The sequence below is a fragment of the Prionailurus viverrinus genome, chromosome A2 (assembly GCF_022837055.1).
Source record: "Prionailurus viverrinus isolate Anna chromosome A2, UM_Priviv_1.0, whole genome shotgun sequence".
Classification (NCBI taxonomy): domain Eukaryota; kingdom Metazoa; phylum Chordata; class Mammalia; order Carnivora; family Felidae; genus Prionailurus; species Prionailurus viverrinus.
Window position 1 is genome coordinate 2,376,189 of NC_062562.1, and position 15,600 is coordinate 2,391,788.

The window sequence follows — 15,600 nt, forward strand, 5'->3', positions numbered from 1 at the left end:
CCCCTGATTTATGTGGATTCAGAAAGCCCCGAATAACCTGTTATCCCTTGATAGGTGCCTGGCAAAATAAATTATGGCACATTCATAAGCAGGAATAGAATACAGGTATTAAAAAATGGAGACTGGGATGTGATTCCCTGTCTGGAGCGAAGGCATCTTTCCTCTATATATGCTTTTGCACTCAAGTTTTATTATACTTTTTAAGCCATTAAAAATAAAAGCGGGGCTTCCCAAAGTATGGAGAGGGTGAAGGCGCAAGGAGAGGTCATCCTGCTGTTAGGAACTCATGTTACCAGAGTGCCACCTGCTCAGGCAGTCTCCGGTCTCCCTGGGTCAGGGCTGCTGGGTCAGACGTGAGAGGGGAACGGCCTGCCCTCCTAGGTCGGCATTTCCCGATGCCCCAACCGCGGAGTCAAGCCTTGGACAAACACAGGCACCAAAGGAAGTGAAGGCGGCCAGGGCAGAGTGACCACCAGAAGGACTTGCACCTTGGCCTACGCTGTGGCCCTGAGGAAGCCTGTGGGCTGGACCAGGCCGGCCGTGACATCCTGGGCTGGGTCCCTAGGCGACTTGCAGTGGCTGCATCAGGACCCCGCGGCTGTCCTCGACGGGACCAGTCTGATGGGGGCGGGGCACCCTCCAGCCGGGGCAGCTCGCGGCTCCGTCGCCTCCCGGGACCCGCCCAGGCAGAGGCACAGCCATCAGCGGCCCCGGGGCTGGGAAGGAACCTTAGGCAGGTGGCAGCGCGTCCGTCCGGAATTGTTTAATGAGTCTACTTCTTACACGCATAATTATAAAAGAATAAGAATCGACAAAAATATTTTCTTTCCATAATATGTAGAGGTGGTTCGTTTCCGGTGGGGGTTTTCGTTTGTGTGTGTGGTTTTTGTTTTGTTGGTTTTTTGTTTTTTTTTTTTGCTTCTTTTGTTTTCCTTTTCGCCCGCCCCCCCCCCCCCTCCCGGCAGGAGTCTTGGCGGGGAGGGGTGGGGGAAGGCGAACCCTGAGGCGGGACGGCTCCGTCCCAAGCCCGGAGCCCCCGGTCTGCGCGCGCTTCCGAGCCGGGCAGGAGGCTCCCCGCTCCGGGCCGGGAGAGGACGGGAGCCCGCCCGGGGCTGGCGGCGGACCCCATCCCCGGTTTAGGCACCCTCTGCTCTGCTCGGTCTCTTAAATAGTCGTCAGAAGCGCCCCCCCACACACAACAGAACGCGACATGAGGTGGGCGGGGCTGGAGGGCAAGGCAGTCGCATGCTTCGGTGGCGGCCGGCGCGCTGCGGGCCGGGGCCGGGGCGGGGACCGGGTGGGGAGGCCCCGCGACGGAGGCCCGGTCCCCCCAGGGTCTTCGCCCCCCTCCACACCCCCCGCCCCGTGCGCGGCGGAGTCGGGGCTCCCGGACAGCGTGGAGAGGAGGGGATGGCTTGAGGACGCGCCTCTGGGACGCGGGCCTCATCTCGCCGTCCTGGCCACCGCGAAGCAGCAGGCAAAACAGCCAGGAGCATTAAAACAATGAGAAAAGGCGCGGGGGCGGCGAAGGCGGAGGCCCCGGGGCGGGGCTGGCCAGCGGGGGCGGCGGGAGGAGGCGCCGAGTGGAGGGGCCTTCGGGGGCCACTCGGCCCCTCCCGCCAGCTCCCCCTGCGGTGGCGGTGGCGGCGGCGGCGGCGGCGGCGGCGGCGGCGAAGCCACTTGTGCTCTGAATGTGCAGGCCCCGGGGCGCGGGGCTCAGAGGTACTCCTGTAGAAAGTGCAGCAGCGTGACTTCATAGTGCTCGCCGGACTCGGGGCAGCGGATGCTGTGTCTCTCGTTGGGGTAGATCTGGGGGGACAGAGGAGGCAGGGCTGGTGGCACGGAGGGACTCTGCCCCAGGTGCTGACCCACCCGGGCATCCTGTGTTCCCCGCTCCGGCCCTGGGCTCCTGGGGGGTCGTGGAGACGAAAGAGCAGGTACGCTGGGCTCGCGACCTGGGTTCCAATCCCCCTCCGCCACCCACGTGCTGTGCAACCCTGGGCCCCTGCCGAGCTCCCTGACGGCAGCCCCACCCCCAAAATAAACCGGAAGAAGAACTCGGGCCTTTCTCCGCAGGTCCTTTCCAGGGCTCCCCAACCTCCAGGCTCCACCCGCCGAGTATCTGCCCCCAAGCTAGGAGCTGCCCCCCAAACCTGGGGACACAGAGGGGCGCTGCAGCAGGTCTCAGGGACACTTGCTGCTGTCCACTGGGGCCACTTCGACTTCACCGGAAGTACCGAGGCCCCCAGGACAGGCGTCCTGCCCCAGGCCTTGTCTTACCACCCGAGGGGGCATTATCCCCACAGGGGGCAGTGACATGTCGGTGCCAAGGGCCACACCTAAGGAATCACCCGGTCCTTGAGACGTGGTGGAGCTGACATCCAGGCCCTAGGGTGGACGGCGACAGGCCTTCGGGCCTTGCTTCTGACCACGAAATGAGGGCCCTGGCACTCGAACAGGCCTCAGACCATGGGGATTCACGGGACAGCTTTGAAACCTGCTCCAGACTCTCCCAAAGTACCCGACCCTGGTCTCAAGTGGGACAGGGCTGGCTGGTGTCAGGGCCGGGGGCCTGTTCCTCACGTCTTCCTGCCGGCAAGGCAGGTTTGTGAACCGAACTATCCTTTCCTCTCCAGGCCCATGGCCACTGCCCCAGCTCACTACCCTAGAATATGTCCAAGTGCCCAGGGGTCTCCCCTCCTCCTCCCTTGCCTTCTTTAATCCATCCCTGGATGAAGCCCGACTCTGATCATACTGTCCCCAGCTCAGAGCTCCGCAAGGACCTGCCAGCCTGACATCAAGACCTGCCTCCCCACATCCTCCCAGGCCTCACTCCTTCCACACTTCGGGCACCAGCACTGCCTGTGACAGACCCTTCACACCAGCCTGGGTCCTGGCTGCCTGGTCACTTCTTCCTCCCCTTGGCTGTGAGGGCAGGGAGAGGGGTCTGTGCATTCCCCGCTGTGCCCCGGGCCTGGCCTGGGACAAGTGTGATGTGTGAACACGGAGGGCCCCACCAGGCTCCCAGCCAACTGTGAAACAAAAGCGGGGTGCGTCCCGCCTCCTTCACAAGCTGCCAGGCTCCCATCCCCGTGGAGTGTCTCAGCTCGCCTCCAGCTTCTCCTGGGGAGGCAGGGGTACAGGACTACGGGCCCACCTGTGTGCTCAACGCTCTCCCAAGAGAAGCCATTTGGCCCTCGTAGCCTCACCTATGGCCACACACGGAAGCCATCCCAGCCACCCGGCTCAGGGTCTCACGCTCAAGAAGGATGTGTGAGGGGGCACCTGGGCGGCTCAGTCAGTTAAGCGTCCACCTTTGATTTCCACTTGGGTCACGATTTCCCAGTCGTGAGATCAAGCCCCGCACCGGGTTCCTCGCTGACGGTGAAGCCTGCTTGAGATTCTCTCTCTCCCCCGTCCCTTCCCTGCTTGTGTGTACGTGTGTGTGCACTCTCTCTCTCAAAAAAAAAAAAAAAAAAAAAAGACAGTTGAGGTTTCATCCTGGCCCTGCCTCACCCTGATATGCAGCTGCCTCTGGTCTGTTTGTGTGGCGTGTGTGCGGCTGGTGGGGCCTCCCAAGAGTGAGCTCTGCCTGCCCTCCGGCCCTGTCTGGAAAGGCATGCCCAGCCACAGGTCCCTATGGCCCGTCCCCACTGCCCTGTGGCCCTCAGTTTCCCCATCTGTTGAACTGGCAACACGGGCACTCCCCGAGGACAGGGCGCGTGGAGGCATCTGGGGGTGGCAGCCTGTGATAAAATCTGTCCCTCTCACCTCCCCAACTCCTCCTGAGTCTACCAGGCCTCCCACTCGCTCAGCCGGCCCCTTTCCTGCTGGGACAACGGCCTATGGCTCACGTCCCTCTGGTTCCCATGAGCCCCTGTCCACAAGGCAGCCAGAGGCTGGTCACTCCGGAAGCTGGCTGACACCTCCCCCCACCCTTTGATCAAAGTCCAGCCGAGGCCCCGCCTCCACCACTGAAGCCCCGCCCCTCACCTCCAACCCCACCCCTGGCCCCTTATAAGCCGCGGAAGCCTGCTGCCCCAAACCCCACCCCTCGCCAGAGGGGCCGCCCTCTGCCCCGCCTTGGCCCCAACTCCTCTCCTGCTCCCTCCATCCACCCTGGTCTTTCGCCCCGCGCTGCTGTCTCTGACAGCGAGCGTCCTGAGCCTGGTGTCTGCCCACCGCCCCCACCGCCCCACCAGGCTGAATCCCATCCCTACTCTCTAGCACCCTCAAACGTCCCCTCCTGGGGGAGCGCTTCTCTGAGCCCAGTCACACACAGATGCTTTCAGCACCCTGTACCGTTTCTCGGTTCCAGATAAAATGGCGTGTGAGCGAGGATTTTCAGAACACCGGCCTCTCTCCACCGGGCTGGGCTGGGGTGGGTCTGGCCTGTCCCCTCGGCGTGCCCGGCACTGAGGGCAGCGTGGCCCCGGGCACCATCAGTGATCAGTAGTGACCGCTGAATGGACGCGGGGGACACGGGGCCTGGGGAAGGTTGGAGGAGGCCATCTGGGGGGAGGGGCCACCCACCTGGAGCTGGTAAGGTTTTCCGGCTCGGATCAGCTGGGAGACGAGGAAGTTTGTGTGGAAAAAGTGCACGTTCTCATCCAGGAAGCCGTGCAGGATCAGCAGGCGGTTGGGCCTGGAAGACAAGGCTGAGTGAGGGTCTGGTGGGACCCTCTTCACACACTCGGCCCCAGGGGCGGCCAGGAGAGCGCGAGGGCACCGGGGGCACAGGTGGGTCTGGAGACTCCCTCGCCTCCTCCCGGGCAAGGAGGGGCGCGGGTGTGTGGGCTCTCCGTGTGGAATGCCCTGAGCTACGGGGAAGTTTTTAGAGCAGTGCTGCCCCACGGTGCTGTGGGACGATGGAATGTTCTAGACCTGCCCTACCGAATGCGGTTATCACAGTCATCACCACATGTGGCTCCCGAGCACTTAAAATGTGGCAAGAGTGGCCAAGGAACAGTAGTTTGTTGGCTTGTTTTTTTTAAGTGGATTTTAAAAACTAACTTATTGAAGTGAAGTTCACGTAACCTAAAAATACCTCATTTTAAACTGAACGATTCAGGGGCATTTGGCGCATTCCCAGCGTTGTGTGACGGCCACCTGCATCTAGTTCTGGCAAAGCCCCCCCCCCCCCCCCCCCCCCAACCCGGCCTCCCACAACCACCAATCTGCCTCGATGGAGTTATTCGTTCGGTGGCTGTGGACAAACGCGAGCTTAGATTCAGTGGCCACATACGGCTCCCGGCTTCCGTACTGGGCGGCACAGGCCCAGAGCACTGGGGTTCCAGCTTGGCTGTCCCCAGGGAGCCGGACCACACTCCAGACCGAGGAGAGCAGCCTCACCAGGACAGGGGGCCCAGGTGGGGTCAGCCTGCTTGGAGTGCCCGGCACTAAGGCGTGGGCCCAGGGCAGCCGTTCACCAGACAGAGCCACACCAGAAGGTGGCGACACAGTTCCTTCCTTCAGAGAAAGGCCACTAGCAAAGCGTGACTCGGTGCGTCTAAGCCGGTCCCACGGACCCGGATGTTACAACCACGTGGACTTGTGTCCTGAACCACCGCACGTCAAGTCCCACAGAACAGAGACCGATCAGGTTCAAGACCGACTGATGGCCCCACAGCGGGACACGTGCTTGGGGAGGGAGGGAGGCCCGCGTGTGTAAGGCAGTGGGACTCTAGGGCCTTCTTTCCACCATTCTGAGGGTAGGGCCGAGGCCTCCTCCCTCCAAGAGCACCTGGGTGCCCACCTGCCTCGGTAGGCAGCAAGCAGGGAGGCCCTCAAGGGGGCGGGAGCAGCCAATGCGGGAGGCACCGTGGACACCCAGCTTCGTGGAGGACCGGCCTGGGGCGGCCTCCTGGACACAGAAACGGCAGGGGCCGGGGAGGGGTGGTGGGAGAGAAAGCGGGGGGGTGGGGGGGGGCCTTGGTGACCCAGAAGGCTGGAGCGGGCGGGGCCTTACTCATTGGGCAGCTTCTCCACGTGCAGAGCCACAGAACCCGCCTCATAGCCGAGCTGGTTGTTCTCCGGGACGTCCATGTAGCGCTCAGTGTAGCCGGTGTCGTAGGCCATCCAGACTGTGACCGGGGCGCCCGCGATGGCCACCTGAGGGCCACAGTGGACAGAGTGGGGTTGGAGAGACAGAGAGGGGCGGGGGGAGGGAGAGAAGAGAGAGAGAGAGAGAGAGAGGAGAGGAGAGGAGACACACACACGCACAGGTCAGGTCTCGGGAGCCCTCGCTCGCCTGCCGGCTGTCCCGGGGCCTCCCCCGAAGGACGTGAGGAACGGGCATGCACGGGGGGACTGGCGGGGGGGGGGCCCTCAGATCGTGCGCCCCCGTGGATCGTGGATCGAGCGCTGTCGAGGGAGGGCGGGTGAGCTGAACGAGTACGTTCAGGCCGGGATCGGCCCCTCCCCGGTCCCACCGCCTTCCTGCCTCCTCCTCCTCCTCATCGCCGCCCCGCGGTGCCCTGTCAGCGCCGCCGGCCTGGGGGCCCCTCCCCCGACGCTCTTCACACCATGCCCCACCTCTGCCCATCCGAGGCCGGGGTCCCGGGCTCAGCCTCCCACAGAGAGCTGCTGGTGGGGTTTTGTGCAGCCGGATGCCATCCTGGGGTCAGCAGTGGCGGGCAATGAGGAGGGGGGCTCGGCCCCACGGGGCTGCTGCGGGGAGAAACAGCCACGTGGCAAGGCCCCTGCCGAGATGCCTCTCCAGGGGGGGCGGGTTCCGAGGGGCACGGGAGGGTGCCAGCAAACGGGGGGGGGGGGGGACGGTGCGGCACCCACCTTGAACACTTGGGGCTTATGGATCAGCCCCATGAGCGAGAGGAAGCCTCCGTACGACCACCCGTGGATGGCAACCCGGCTCAGGTCGACGAAGCCGTACTTCTCGGCCACGAACTGCAAGCCCTCGACCTGGTCCTCGATCTCCACCTGGCCCTGAGGGATGAGGCCGGGCACCTCTCAGAGGACTCCTCCCGCACGTGCGCCCTGCCGTCCCGCCTCCGTCCCTTGTGGACCAGAGACGGGTCTCTGGAAGCTACCCCTCTCTCCAGACCCTGTTTGAACCCGCTCTCTGGGGGGGCGGCCAGACGGGCCCGGCGCCAGCCCTGCCCTGCCTCTGCCTGGCTGGCTCTGAGAAAGTCACATCCGTTCTCTGGGCCTCTGTCTCCTAACCCCTAAAACAGGATGTCGGCGTGATAGGGCCCATTTCACAGTGGGCACAAAGAGGAAACGGGACGCTGAGTGTCCTGCACTCAGAGGCTGCCACCTGCTAAGGGCTCGGTGAACATCACCTTCATCATCTCCGTCACCACCACCACCGCCATCATTCCCATCCTCTCATTCCTCATCACCACCACTGCCATCGTTCCTGTCTTCACCACCGCCGTTCCCATCATCACCACCATCATCACTGCCATCAACAGCACCATCATCACCACCACCATTATCATTCTCGCCATCGTCACCACCGCCGCCGTCACCATCAGTACCGCTTCTATAGCCACCAGCCCCCGGCTGGTCCAGCCCTTGGGACGTCCTGCCGATGGGGCCCGTGCTGATGTGTCTGGCTCATCTGGGCCTCGGGCGCCAGGCGGGATGTGCCCGTGGGGTGCCGCTCAAAGGAGAGCACCAAAGTGGACATCTTCCCAGGCTCCAAAAGGCTGCCCTGCTTATTCCTGGCATCCCAGCCAGGCCCGCCCTCGGGGAGGGGCCCCGGGGCCGCCCCCACACCCCAGGGCTCCCCTCACCACGCAGAAAGGCCCGGAGAGACCGCGAAGAGACGTTACCATTTGGTTTTTCAGGGCTCCTTCAAACCGAAGCCCCCGCTGACACGAGCCCCTGCCATCGATCACGACCACGGCATAGCCCAGGGATGCCAGCGTGTTGAGCCGCAAATACTTGATGCCTTTGAAGGAGTTGTTTACCAGCTGCACCTGTGAGGGGAAGGCGAGGAGGGGCCATGGAGCTTTGGACGAGCGGAGAGGCACCCAGTGCGTGACACCAAGCGGGAGGGGCCGGATGGGCCGGAGGCCGGTGGGACGGGGCCGGGGGGGTCTCACAGCCTCATCGAGGCTCCTGTACTTCGCTGTCCAGGCTGCGGACGGCCCTGGAGGGGTTCTAGCCACGGGGGAGCGGGTCAGACGGGCCCACTCTGCCCCGAGCCCGTGCTCAGGAAAACAGAAGGGAAAGCCCCGCCCAGGCTCCCTCCTCGGCCAGGGCCTCTGCCGCCGGCCTTCCCTGGAATTACTCCCTGATTTCTTGAGCCACCGACTGCCCTCTTTCTACCCCGCAGTTCCCTCTAAGGAAACAGACGAGAGCTGTCGTGCCAGACAGCCGTGTTCCCTGAGTCACCTGACTTCATCCAGTTCCTCGTTTTGGCCCTGCTGACGTCCGGAGCCTTATCGGTCTCCGTCACGGGGGGCCGTGTCAGGGGCCGCAGGGTGTTGACTGACCCAGGCCCCCACCCCCAGCTGTGATGACTACAAATGTCCCTAGACGTCGCCAAATATCCCCTGGGGGACGGAACACCCCCGGGTGAGAACTGCTGTCTTAGATGGACCCCAATTCCAACCCGGCCACCTGGGCCTGTCTTGTGCCCTTGTTAGAGAACTGGGCCCAGGGCCACCTCTGTCCCCAAGCTGGTGACCAGGGGTGAGAGGGGGTCACTGCTGGGCAGGTGGGCCAGAAGGACACACGGGTGCTAGCGGGGTTTCCCAGAGGGACAAGGGAACATCAGCAGGCGGAAGGGGAAGGGGGGCTGCATGGGAGGGTGGGGTGTGCAGAGACCCAAGGATCCCGTGTAGCCACTGGGGACAGGGCCTCCGTGCACTAACCCTTCTTTGGCCTGGCTGGTGCCCAGGTCCCGGCACGAAGGAAGGGGGGGTGTGGGGAGCAGGGCTGGCACCCACCTGGGGGCCTCCATATACAAAGAGGACAGTGGGGTGCTTCTTTCCTGGCTGCACGGCGTGTGGCTTGTAGATCATGCCGTAGAGCCGCACGTCCGACCGCGTGTGGAAATGGAAGATTTCGGGGGGCACGTAATCCGGGGGGCAGCCTGCAGAGACACAGCGGCTATGGCTCCTCGGGCCGGGGGCGCCCGCGAAGCACTCTGGCCGAAACCCACGCTCCGCTGGCCGGCCCTCAGCTGCAGAGGGCGCCTTCTGTGCTTCCTGACAGTTTAAATGACAATCCGAGGGCCCGAGGGGACTCTGGTCCTGGGAGTGTGCCCGGGGTACAGCCCCCTGACACCCGCTCATCTGACCTCCTGTGGGGGTGTCAACGCCACCCCTGGGATCTGAGTAGCAGCCAGTTTTAATCGTCTGCTTCTCTGACTTTCACCTTTGGTTTTGCAAAGCAACACTGGTTTTCCAATCATGACAGTGAGGCAAAATCTTTTAAGCTTATCTCGCAAGTTTATTGAGGTGGCAGATAGAGGAAGGCAATTTAAAAAGAAAACCGAGTCAACTGTAAGGTAGGTTGGGGGTTGGCAACTGCTCCGTGTGAAGGGTCAGATGGTAAGTATTCTTGTCTCCGTGTCTTAACTACACAGCTTTGCTGTTGCGGCCCTAACGTGGTACCTAAGTGACCGGGAGCAGCCAGACCTGGCTCCCGGGCCACGGCGTGCCGACTTCTCATAGAGACGGTCTACAAACATGGCAAGACCGGGAGTTTCGGGACATGGTGCCTCGGTCCACCCGCCTGCAAGCCCGGGGCCGGGACACCTGACTTGCCACTGCCGTCCCCACTGCTGTGCCGTGTGTCCCGGTAGGACCCATCCTCCCCTGGGTGTCCCCGTCGGTGAAACCGGGACCAGGGTCCCTGCTCCGTCACGTCCGTGGTGATGTGGGGCGCGTCACGGACCGAGCCGGTCCCAGAGCGTGACGAGGTAACAAGATGCTTTCCAGCCCACAAACACCAGGGATTCTCATTACCTAGAATGTTCTGGAAATCTAGCAGACGGCAGCTCTGGGGTCAGGCAAGGGTGTCTTTTTTAGCGAGTGATTCCCGTGTGCCAGGCGAGGTACGGAATATTAAGGCCTTCTTCCTAGGGACCGCCTGCCATCGTGCCATTTCATAGAGAAGGGACACATCGGAGGGAGCCTGACCGCCTTGCCTAGGATTCCACAGCCAGCATTGGGCTCTGGGGCCACCCTGCGGGCTCCCGGGCAAACCGGCAAGATGCCTCATGTCCCCCGAGGCCGTGCTCGCGTCCCCGCCCCCGGCTCCACCACACACAAAGCCTTCGGGACACGTGCCCCGTGCAGGTGCCCTCGGAGACAGCTGCCCACGGGTGAGGACGCCCCGCACAGGGCCTGCCCGTGTGTGGCAGCTGGTCGTGAGCGGAATCTGCGCCCTGTGCTGTGTCGTCCTTAACTGCAGCACAGAAATGAGACGCTGTCCAGGTGGCAGGCCCCACGGGACAGTCAGGGCCACCGGTAATGCCCAGTGAGGAGCTCTCAGGGCTCCGGGGAGGGGCCAGCAGGCAAGGCCCTGGGCCCCTCGTGGCCTCGAGGCTGCCGGGACGGCCCCCTCTCATCGGTGTTACTTGAGAGGGTCACATCCCATTTCACAGGTGGGCAAGCCGAGGCTCCTGGCAGGGGTGGGGGCCTCGGTCAAGGTCCCCGGGGATGTGGGGCTACTCACTGGCCGCCTCCATCATGCTGGCCCAGAACCGGGGCTGCTTGTGCAGAGGGTCGTCATCGGGGCCGCTCAGCTTATAGACGTGCACGCAGGGCGGTGTGCCCACGCTGCTGTAGTGGCTGATGAACATGTCGAAGTTCTGTAGGCGGGACGGGGCGCTGAGCACCGCACGACACCAGCGTCCTTCCCCGCCCCCCGTCACCCACCAACCTATTTGCTGTCTTTGCCCTGGGTGCTCACTTGTTTAAGCTTCAAACTCCTCTGCCCCCGCGAGAGGGGTGCTATTACCGGCATCCCCATTTCACAGGTAAGCAAACTGAGGCCAAGAGGAATTGGTCCTCTGGCCAAGGGCACACCCTCCCCCCTCCCCCCCCCCCCCCCCCCCCGTGGTAACTGATGGACCCAGGGTCACACCCAGATGCTTCCGATGCCAGAGCGTGCTCACGTCGCTGGCTCTACAGCCGGCAAACTACCAAACGCTTGCCCTGGACTGGAAGTAGCCCTGTGCACGTTCACGGCCTGACTTTCTAGAACGTTCCCACAGGCTAAGGGGGTGGGGCAGTAATGCTGCCATCTAGCATGTCGGGGGAGTGCCCACCTGGCTGACTTTCTAGAACGTTCCCACAGGTTAAGGCGGGGGGGGGGGGGGCGGGCAAGAATGGTGCCATCAGGCACGTCGGGGGAGTGCCCACCTGGCTCATGGAGCAGCTGTGGGAGAAGCCGGGTGTGGTGAGGCGCACGATCTCGCCCGCCGACTCATAGCTGACCACGTACAGGTGGTGCTCCAGGGGCGTGTCCTTCGTACCTTGGAAGTACACCAGCTTCGTCTCCTCGTTGACCCAGATCTGTGGGGACACAGGGGCTCCTCGTGAAGCAGCCCCAGGCCGGACCCTGAACTTCCCAGGCCTTTGCTCCCGCAGTGGCTGGGGGAGGGGGCCGATGCCCGGCGGAGAGACCCACGCTCTTCTCCCTGCCCCCACAGGGAGGGCCCAGAGTTCTGGGGATGGGAGACTCGCCCTCTCCCCAGTTTCTTTAGCCCACCAGCTGGAGAAGAGCTTTCTAGGAGAGAAGCGCCTCTCGGACCTGGTGGGGCAGGAGCGGACAGCGACCTCGCCAAGCTCGCCAGGTGTCCTCTGGGAGGACTTGAAGTCGGAATGCCAACCCCAGACAGAGACGCAGAAGCAGAGGGCACAGGGCCTGGGACAGGGGCTGAGGGAGGGGCTGGCCTTGCCTGAGGGCCCCCCAGTCCCCAAGCCTGGTCCCCCAAGGGGTCAGCCCGCCCTTTGGACCCAGGTGCTCAGGGTGAAGAAGTGGCACCCCCCCCCCCCCCCCCCCCGCCTGCTTCCTGGGTGAACGCCCATCAGACTCCAGTGTGACGTTGACATGGTGAGGCCTCCGGGGAAAGCAGGAAACAACCCCGCGACCTGGTAACACGGAGGCAAAACCCTTAAAAAAGTGTGTCCTCTGATGCAGCAAGTATGTTCCCGGAACTGTTCCAGAGGGCTTTGCTGTGTTCTTAATACTAAAAAAAAGACAACGACTCGAACATCCCCGAGTACAGATCGCTTTCAAAATTATGGCACAATGCTCCGTGGCCACGTAAAACCGTATTTTCTAAAACAAACAAAAAACAACAAAAAACACCCTGCGTAGCCCCTAAAACGATGTCCTGTGGAGCCGTGTGCAAACAGAAAAGATCTGCCGGGGTTTCCACCGTGGTCGGTCACCTCCGAGGGGAAGAGGTTACGGGGAGTCTGGGGTGAGGCAAGTGAGGGGATTCGCAAACGCAGGGTCACTCGGAACGGTTCAGTCCGCACAACAAACACGACGTATCCATTGGTGCATCCTTTCAAAACAAATGCACGTTTTCTAGAAACACAGGGCGTCGTCGGAAAACCCCCAGGCACCTGCAGTCATTCGCTGGTTTTGTCACAAGGACCACGTGAGACGAGGCACACAAAGGGGGCGCTCGGGACCCTCCCAGGTCCCCAAACAGCACGGGCGGCACAGACCCTCCGGAAGGGACGCGAGAGGCCCTCCCTTCCCTTTGTAAGTCTTAAACGCTGCTGTGTCGTCAACCATACTTCAACATCAAGTGTTGCCGTGGCTTTTTTTTTTTTTTTTTTTGCTTTTTTTTAAATTTCTGGGTAAAAACCCAGGCGAGCAAACACCATAACGCCCCCAGCGGCAGAGGAAAGGGAGAATCCTGGCTGGTGGGTCCGCCAGACGCTGCGCCGGGGGCTTCCGGCTCAAGTCCCCTCGGGGGACATCCGGCGATGTCCGGGGACCTCTGTGGTTGTCACACCTGGGGCGGCTGGGGCTGGGGAGGCTGCTGATGCCCCACGGCGCTCGGGACGCCCCGCTGGGGGCAGAGACTCTGCTGTAAACGCGAACAGACCAGAGCTCTCTGATGGTCCCATTTCACAGACGACGAACTGAGTGTTCGCTCCCGGCTGCCGAGAGGCAGGAGGCACCTCTTCGCGTGCATTGACCGTAGCAGAGCCAACGAGGCACCCGACCTCCTGGCACCCGACCCTCCGACCTCGCCTCGCAAGTCAGAGCGGGGTGTGAAATCTGACAGAATCAGGACCGCACGTACCACGTGGCGTCCCCACTGGCTTCCTTTCAACAATCCACAGGGGCGTCCTTCCAAGTCAGTGGAGGGGTCCGCGGGCGGGGGAGGTCATGCTCTCATCAACGCCCGTGTCTAAGGGACCTGGACCTATCCACGTCACTCCTCGCTTGCTCACTCAAGTGCTTACTAACCACTGCGGCTGCACGGACAGCCCTGTGAGGCACGCACGTGTGCTAACATCTCTCACGTCTGCTTTTGGTCCAGGAGGCACTTATGCTGGTGTGAAGAAGGGACACGGGAAGTCTGATTAAGAGCTCTCTCCACTGAAAGGCCCGGGTGGCTCGGTCGGTTGAGCATCCGACTTCGGCTCGGGTCATGATCTCGCGGTTCGTGGGTTCGAGCCCCGCGTCGGGCTCTGCGCTGATGGCATGGAGCCGGCCTTGGATTCTCTCCCTCTCTCTCCCTGCCCCTAACCCGCTCTTGCTTGCTCTCTCTCACTCTCAAACTAAATAAACTTATAAAAAACTTAAAAATAAATAAAACGTAAAAGCTGGGGCACCTAGGTGGCCCAGTCCGTTAAGCGTCCGACTTTGACTCAGGTCACGATTTCACGGTTCATGAGTTCAAGCCCCGCGTCGGGCTCTGTGCTGACGGCTCGGGGCCTGGAGCCTGCTTCGGATTCTGCGTCTCCCTGTCTCTCTGCCCCTCCCCCACCTCTGTGTGCTCACGCACGCTCTCTCTCTCTCTCTCACCCCCAAAAATAAGATAAAACACTAAAACAAACACTAAAAAAAAAAGAGGTTTCTCCATAATATTTGGAATTTTGTAGAACTGGACCCAGGTGAAGATTTGGTCAGAGGCAAGTCCTGCCACGTCCTTATGATGGCCAGAAGCTGCAGGACAAGTGTCCCATAAGCTGCTCTCCCAGGGAGAGGTGGCCTCATGGAGCAGGGGAAGGCTAACGGGATGCAACAGGTGCACAGAGCAGCCCCCGATTCCCGGACCGGGGCTGTCTCCGGCTGGCCGGAAGCGGAGCCCCGCGGCCCTGGGCCCGCGGGAGCCGTGGACGGGGCCGTGGACGGAGCCAGGCGGGGCGGAGCAGAGCAGGAGGAGGACGCAGCCAGGAGGGAAGAGAGAAGCCACAGGCACACGGGGTCGGCAGGGCAGCTGAAGCGTGCGCACGCGTGTGTCTGTGCACGTGTGTGTATACAAGCGTGCGTGCAGGACGGGCGGGGAGGGTTGCAAAGAGATTCTGGTACCTTGGAGCCGTGCCTTGCCAAAACCTCCCACTCGCCGCTAGTCAGCGCGATCTCCTCCTTGATGGGGCACTTAAATTCATCTGCAAGTAAGGAGAGGAAGAGGTGAAAGGGGCCCAGGAAGCCGTGAAGGGGACGCAAAGGCACTGAGGCCAAACTCCACCGGAGCCCAGGCGGCCGGGGCCAGGAGGGAGGAGGGAGGCGAGGCCGAGCCAGCCAAGCCTGGGACACGGTAAGGTGCGGGGCCAGTGCAGGGTGCTGGCACCTCCCGGGGGAAACCAGACCTCTGCGTTTTTACCGGAAGCACCGATTTTAGAACCCGGCACGGGCCAAACCAGCGACTTCTGGACTCTCGTCCGGTGACCTCTCAGAATGTGTTAGGTTTTGGAGAACGAGGTCTTGATTAGAACACTTGGGCTGAGCAAAGGCTCAGCTGAGATCCTATGACAGACCTTTGGAGTTTTTGTTGTTTTGGTAGATCTCACTTTTGAATTTCCATCAGGTAAATAACTACGGATGCTAGTGGGCACGCGTTACAAATTTATTAAGACGGTTTACGAGTGACGGCGGTTTCATGCCGGGCCCGCCTGACAGAGGCCCGGCAGACAGCGACTCCTGCTGCAGAGATCTGGGCCCAGAGATTGGTCACAGCTGGATCTGGGAGGGAGGGACGCTCCTCCCGCGGTCCCCGCTCGCGGAGGCTGGGCACGGCTGACTTTTCGCTCCTTCAGAGCCTTACCGGAGCCCGTCCGGCGTCGGGCCTGCAGGGAGCGGGTGCAGGGCGGGTAGTGGAACCTCTCGTGGCCGCCGCTGGAGCCCCGCCCCTTGGGGAAGGACCCGGCGCACCCGCTGACGCCTGGCCATGTGCCGCCCTCCCGGCTGCCACATCCTCTCAGCCTTCCGGGTTCAAGGCCACACTTCTCAGTGGAGGGGCCGCCCACCACACCTGCTCGGCCCTCTCTCGCGGGACCCTCTGCCGCGAAGGGCCCCTCGTGCGGCCTGGACACACTGCCCCAGCCGGCATCCCACTTCTGGCTGGCGCCCCAGGCTCCTGACCTTCCCTCCTCTTCCCCAGGCGCCCCGATGGCAACTTTCAAGAACTCATGCCTTCTGGTCCAA

General features: G+C 62.5%; 1 protein-coding gene across 14 annotated transcripts in view; it reads right to left on the bottom strand.

The window, feature by feature from the left end:
- Positions 1-170: 170 nt before the first annotated feature.
- The window catches only part of DPP9 (dipeptidyl peptidase 9), a 41,316-nt gene continuing 25,886 nt past the window's right edge, over positions 171-15,600 (bottom strand). For 8 of the 14 annotated variants that reach the window (XM_047841369.1, XM_047841387.1, XM_047841357.1 and 5 more), the window contains 9 exons: positions 14,485-14,564; positions 11,343-11,495; positions 10,654-10,789; positions 8,919-9,064; positions 7,797-7,943; positions 6,793-6,945; positions 5,969-6,111; positions 4,534-4,645; positions 171-1,809 (listed from right to left, as the gene is read on the bottom strand). In XM_047841369.1, the coding sequence (XP_047697325.1) occupies positions 1,717-1,809; positions 4,534-4,645; positions 5,969-6,111; positions 6,793-6,945; positions 7,797-7,943; positions 8,919-9,064; positions 10,654-10,789; positions 11,343-11,495; positions 14,485-14,564 (1,163 nt within the window). In that variant the 3' untranslated portion in view covers positions 171-1,716. Of the gene's footprint in view, positions 1,810-4,533; positions 4,646-5,968; positions 6,112-6,534; positions 6,670-6,792; positions 6,946-7,796; positions 7,944-8,918; positions 9,065-9,402; positions 10,790-11,342; positions 11,496-14,484; positions 14,565-15,600 lie in introns of those variants that run through there. The other 6 variants (XM_047841412.1, XM_047841402.1, XR_007148351.1 and 3 more) reach the window with 6 other exon arrangements.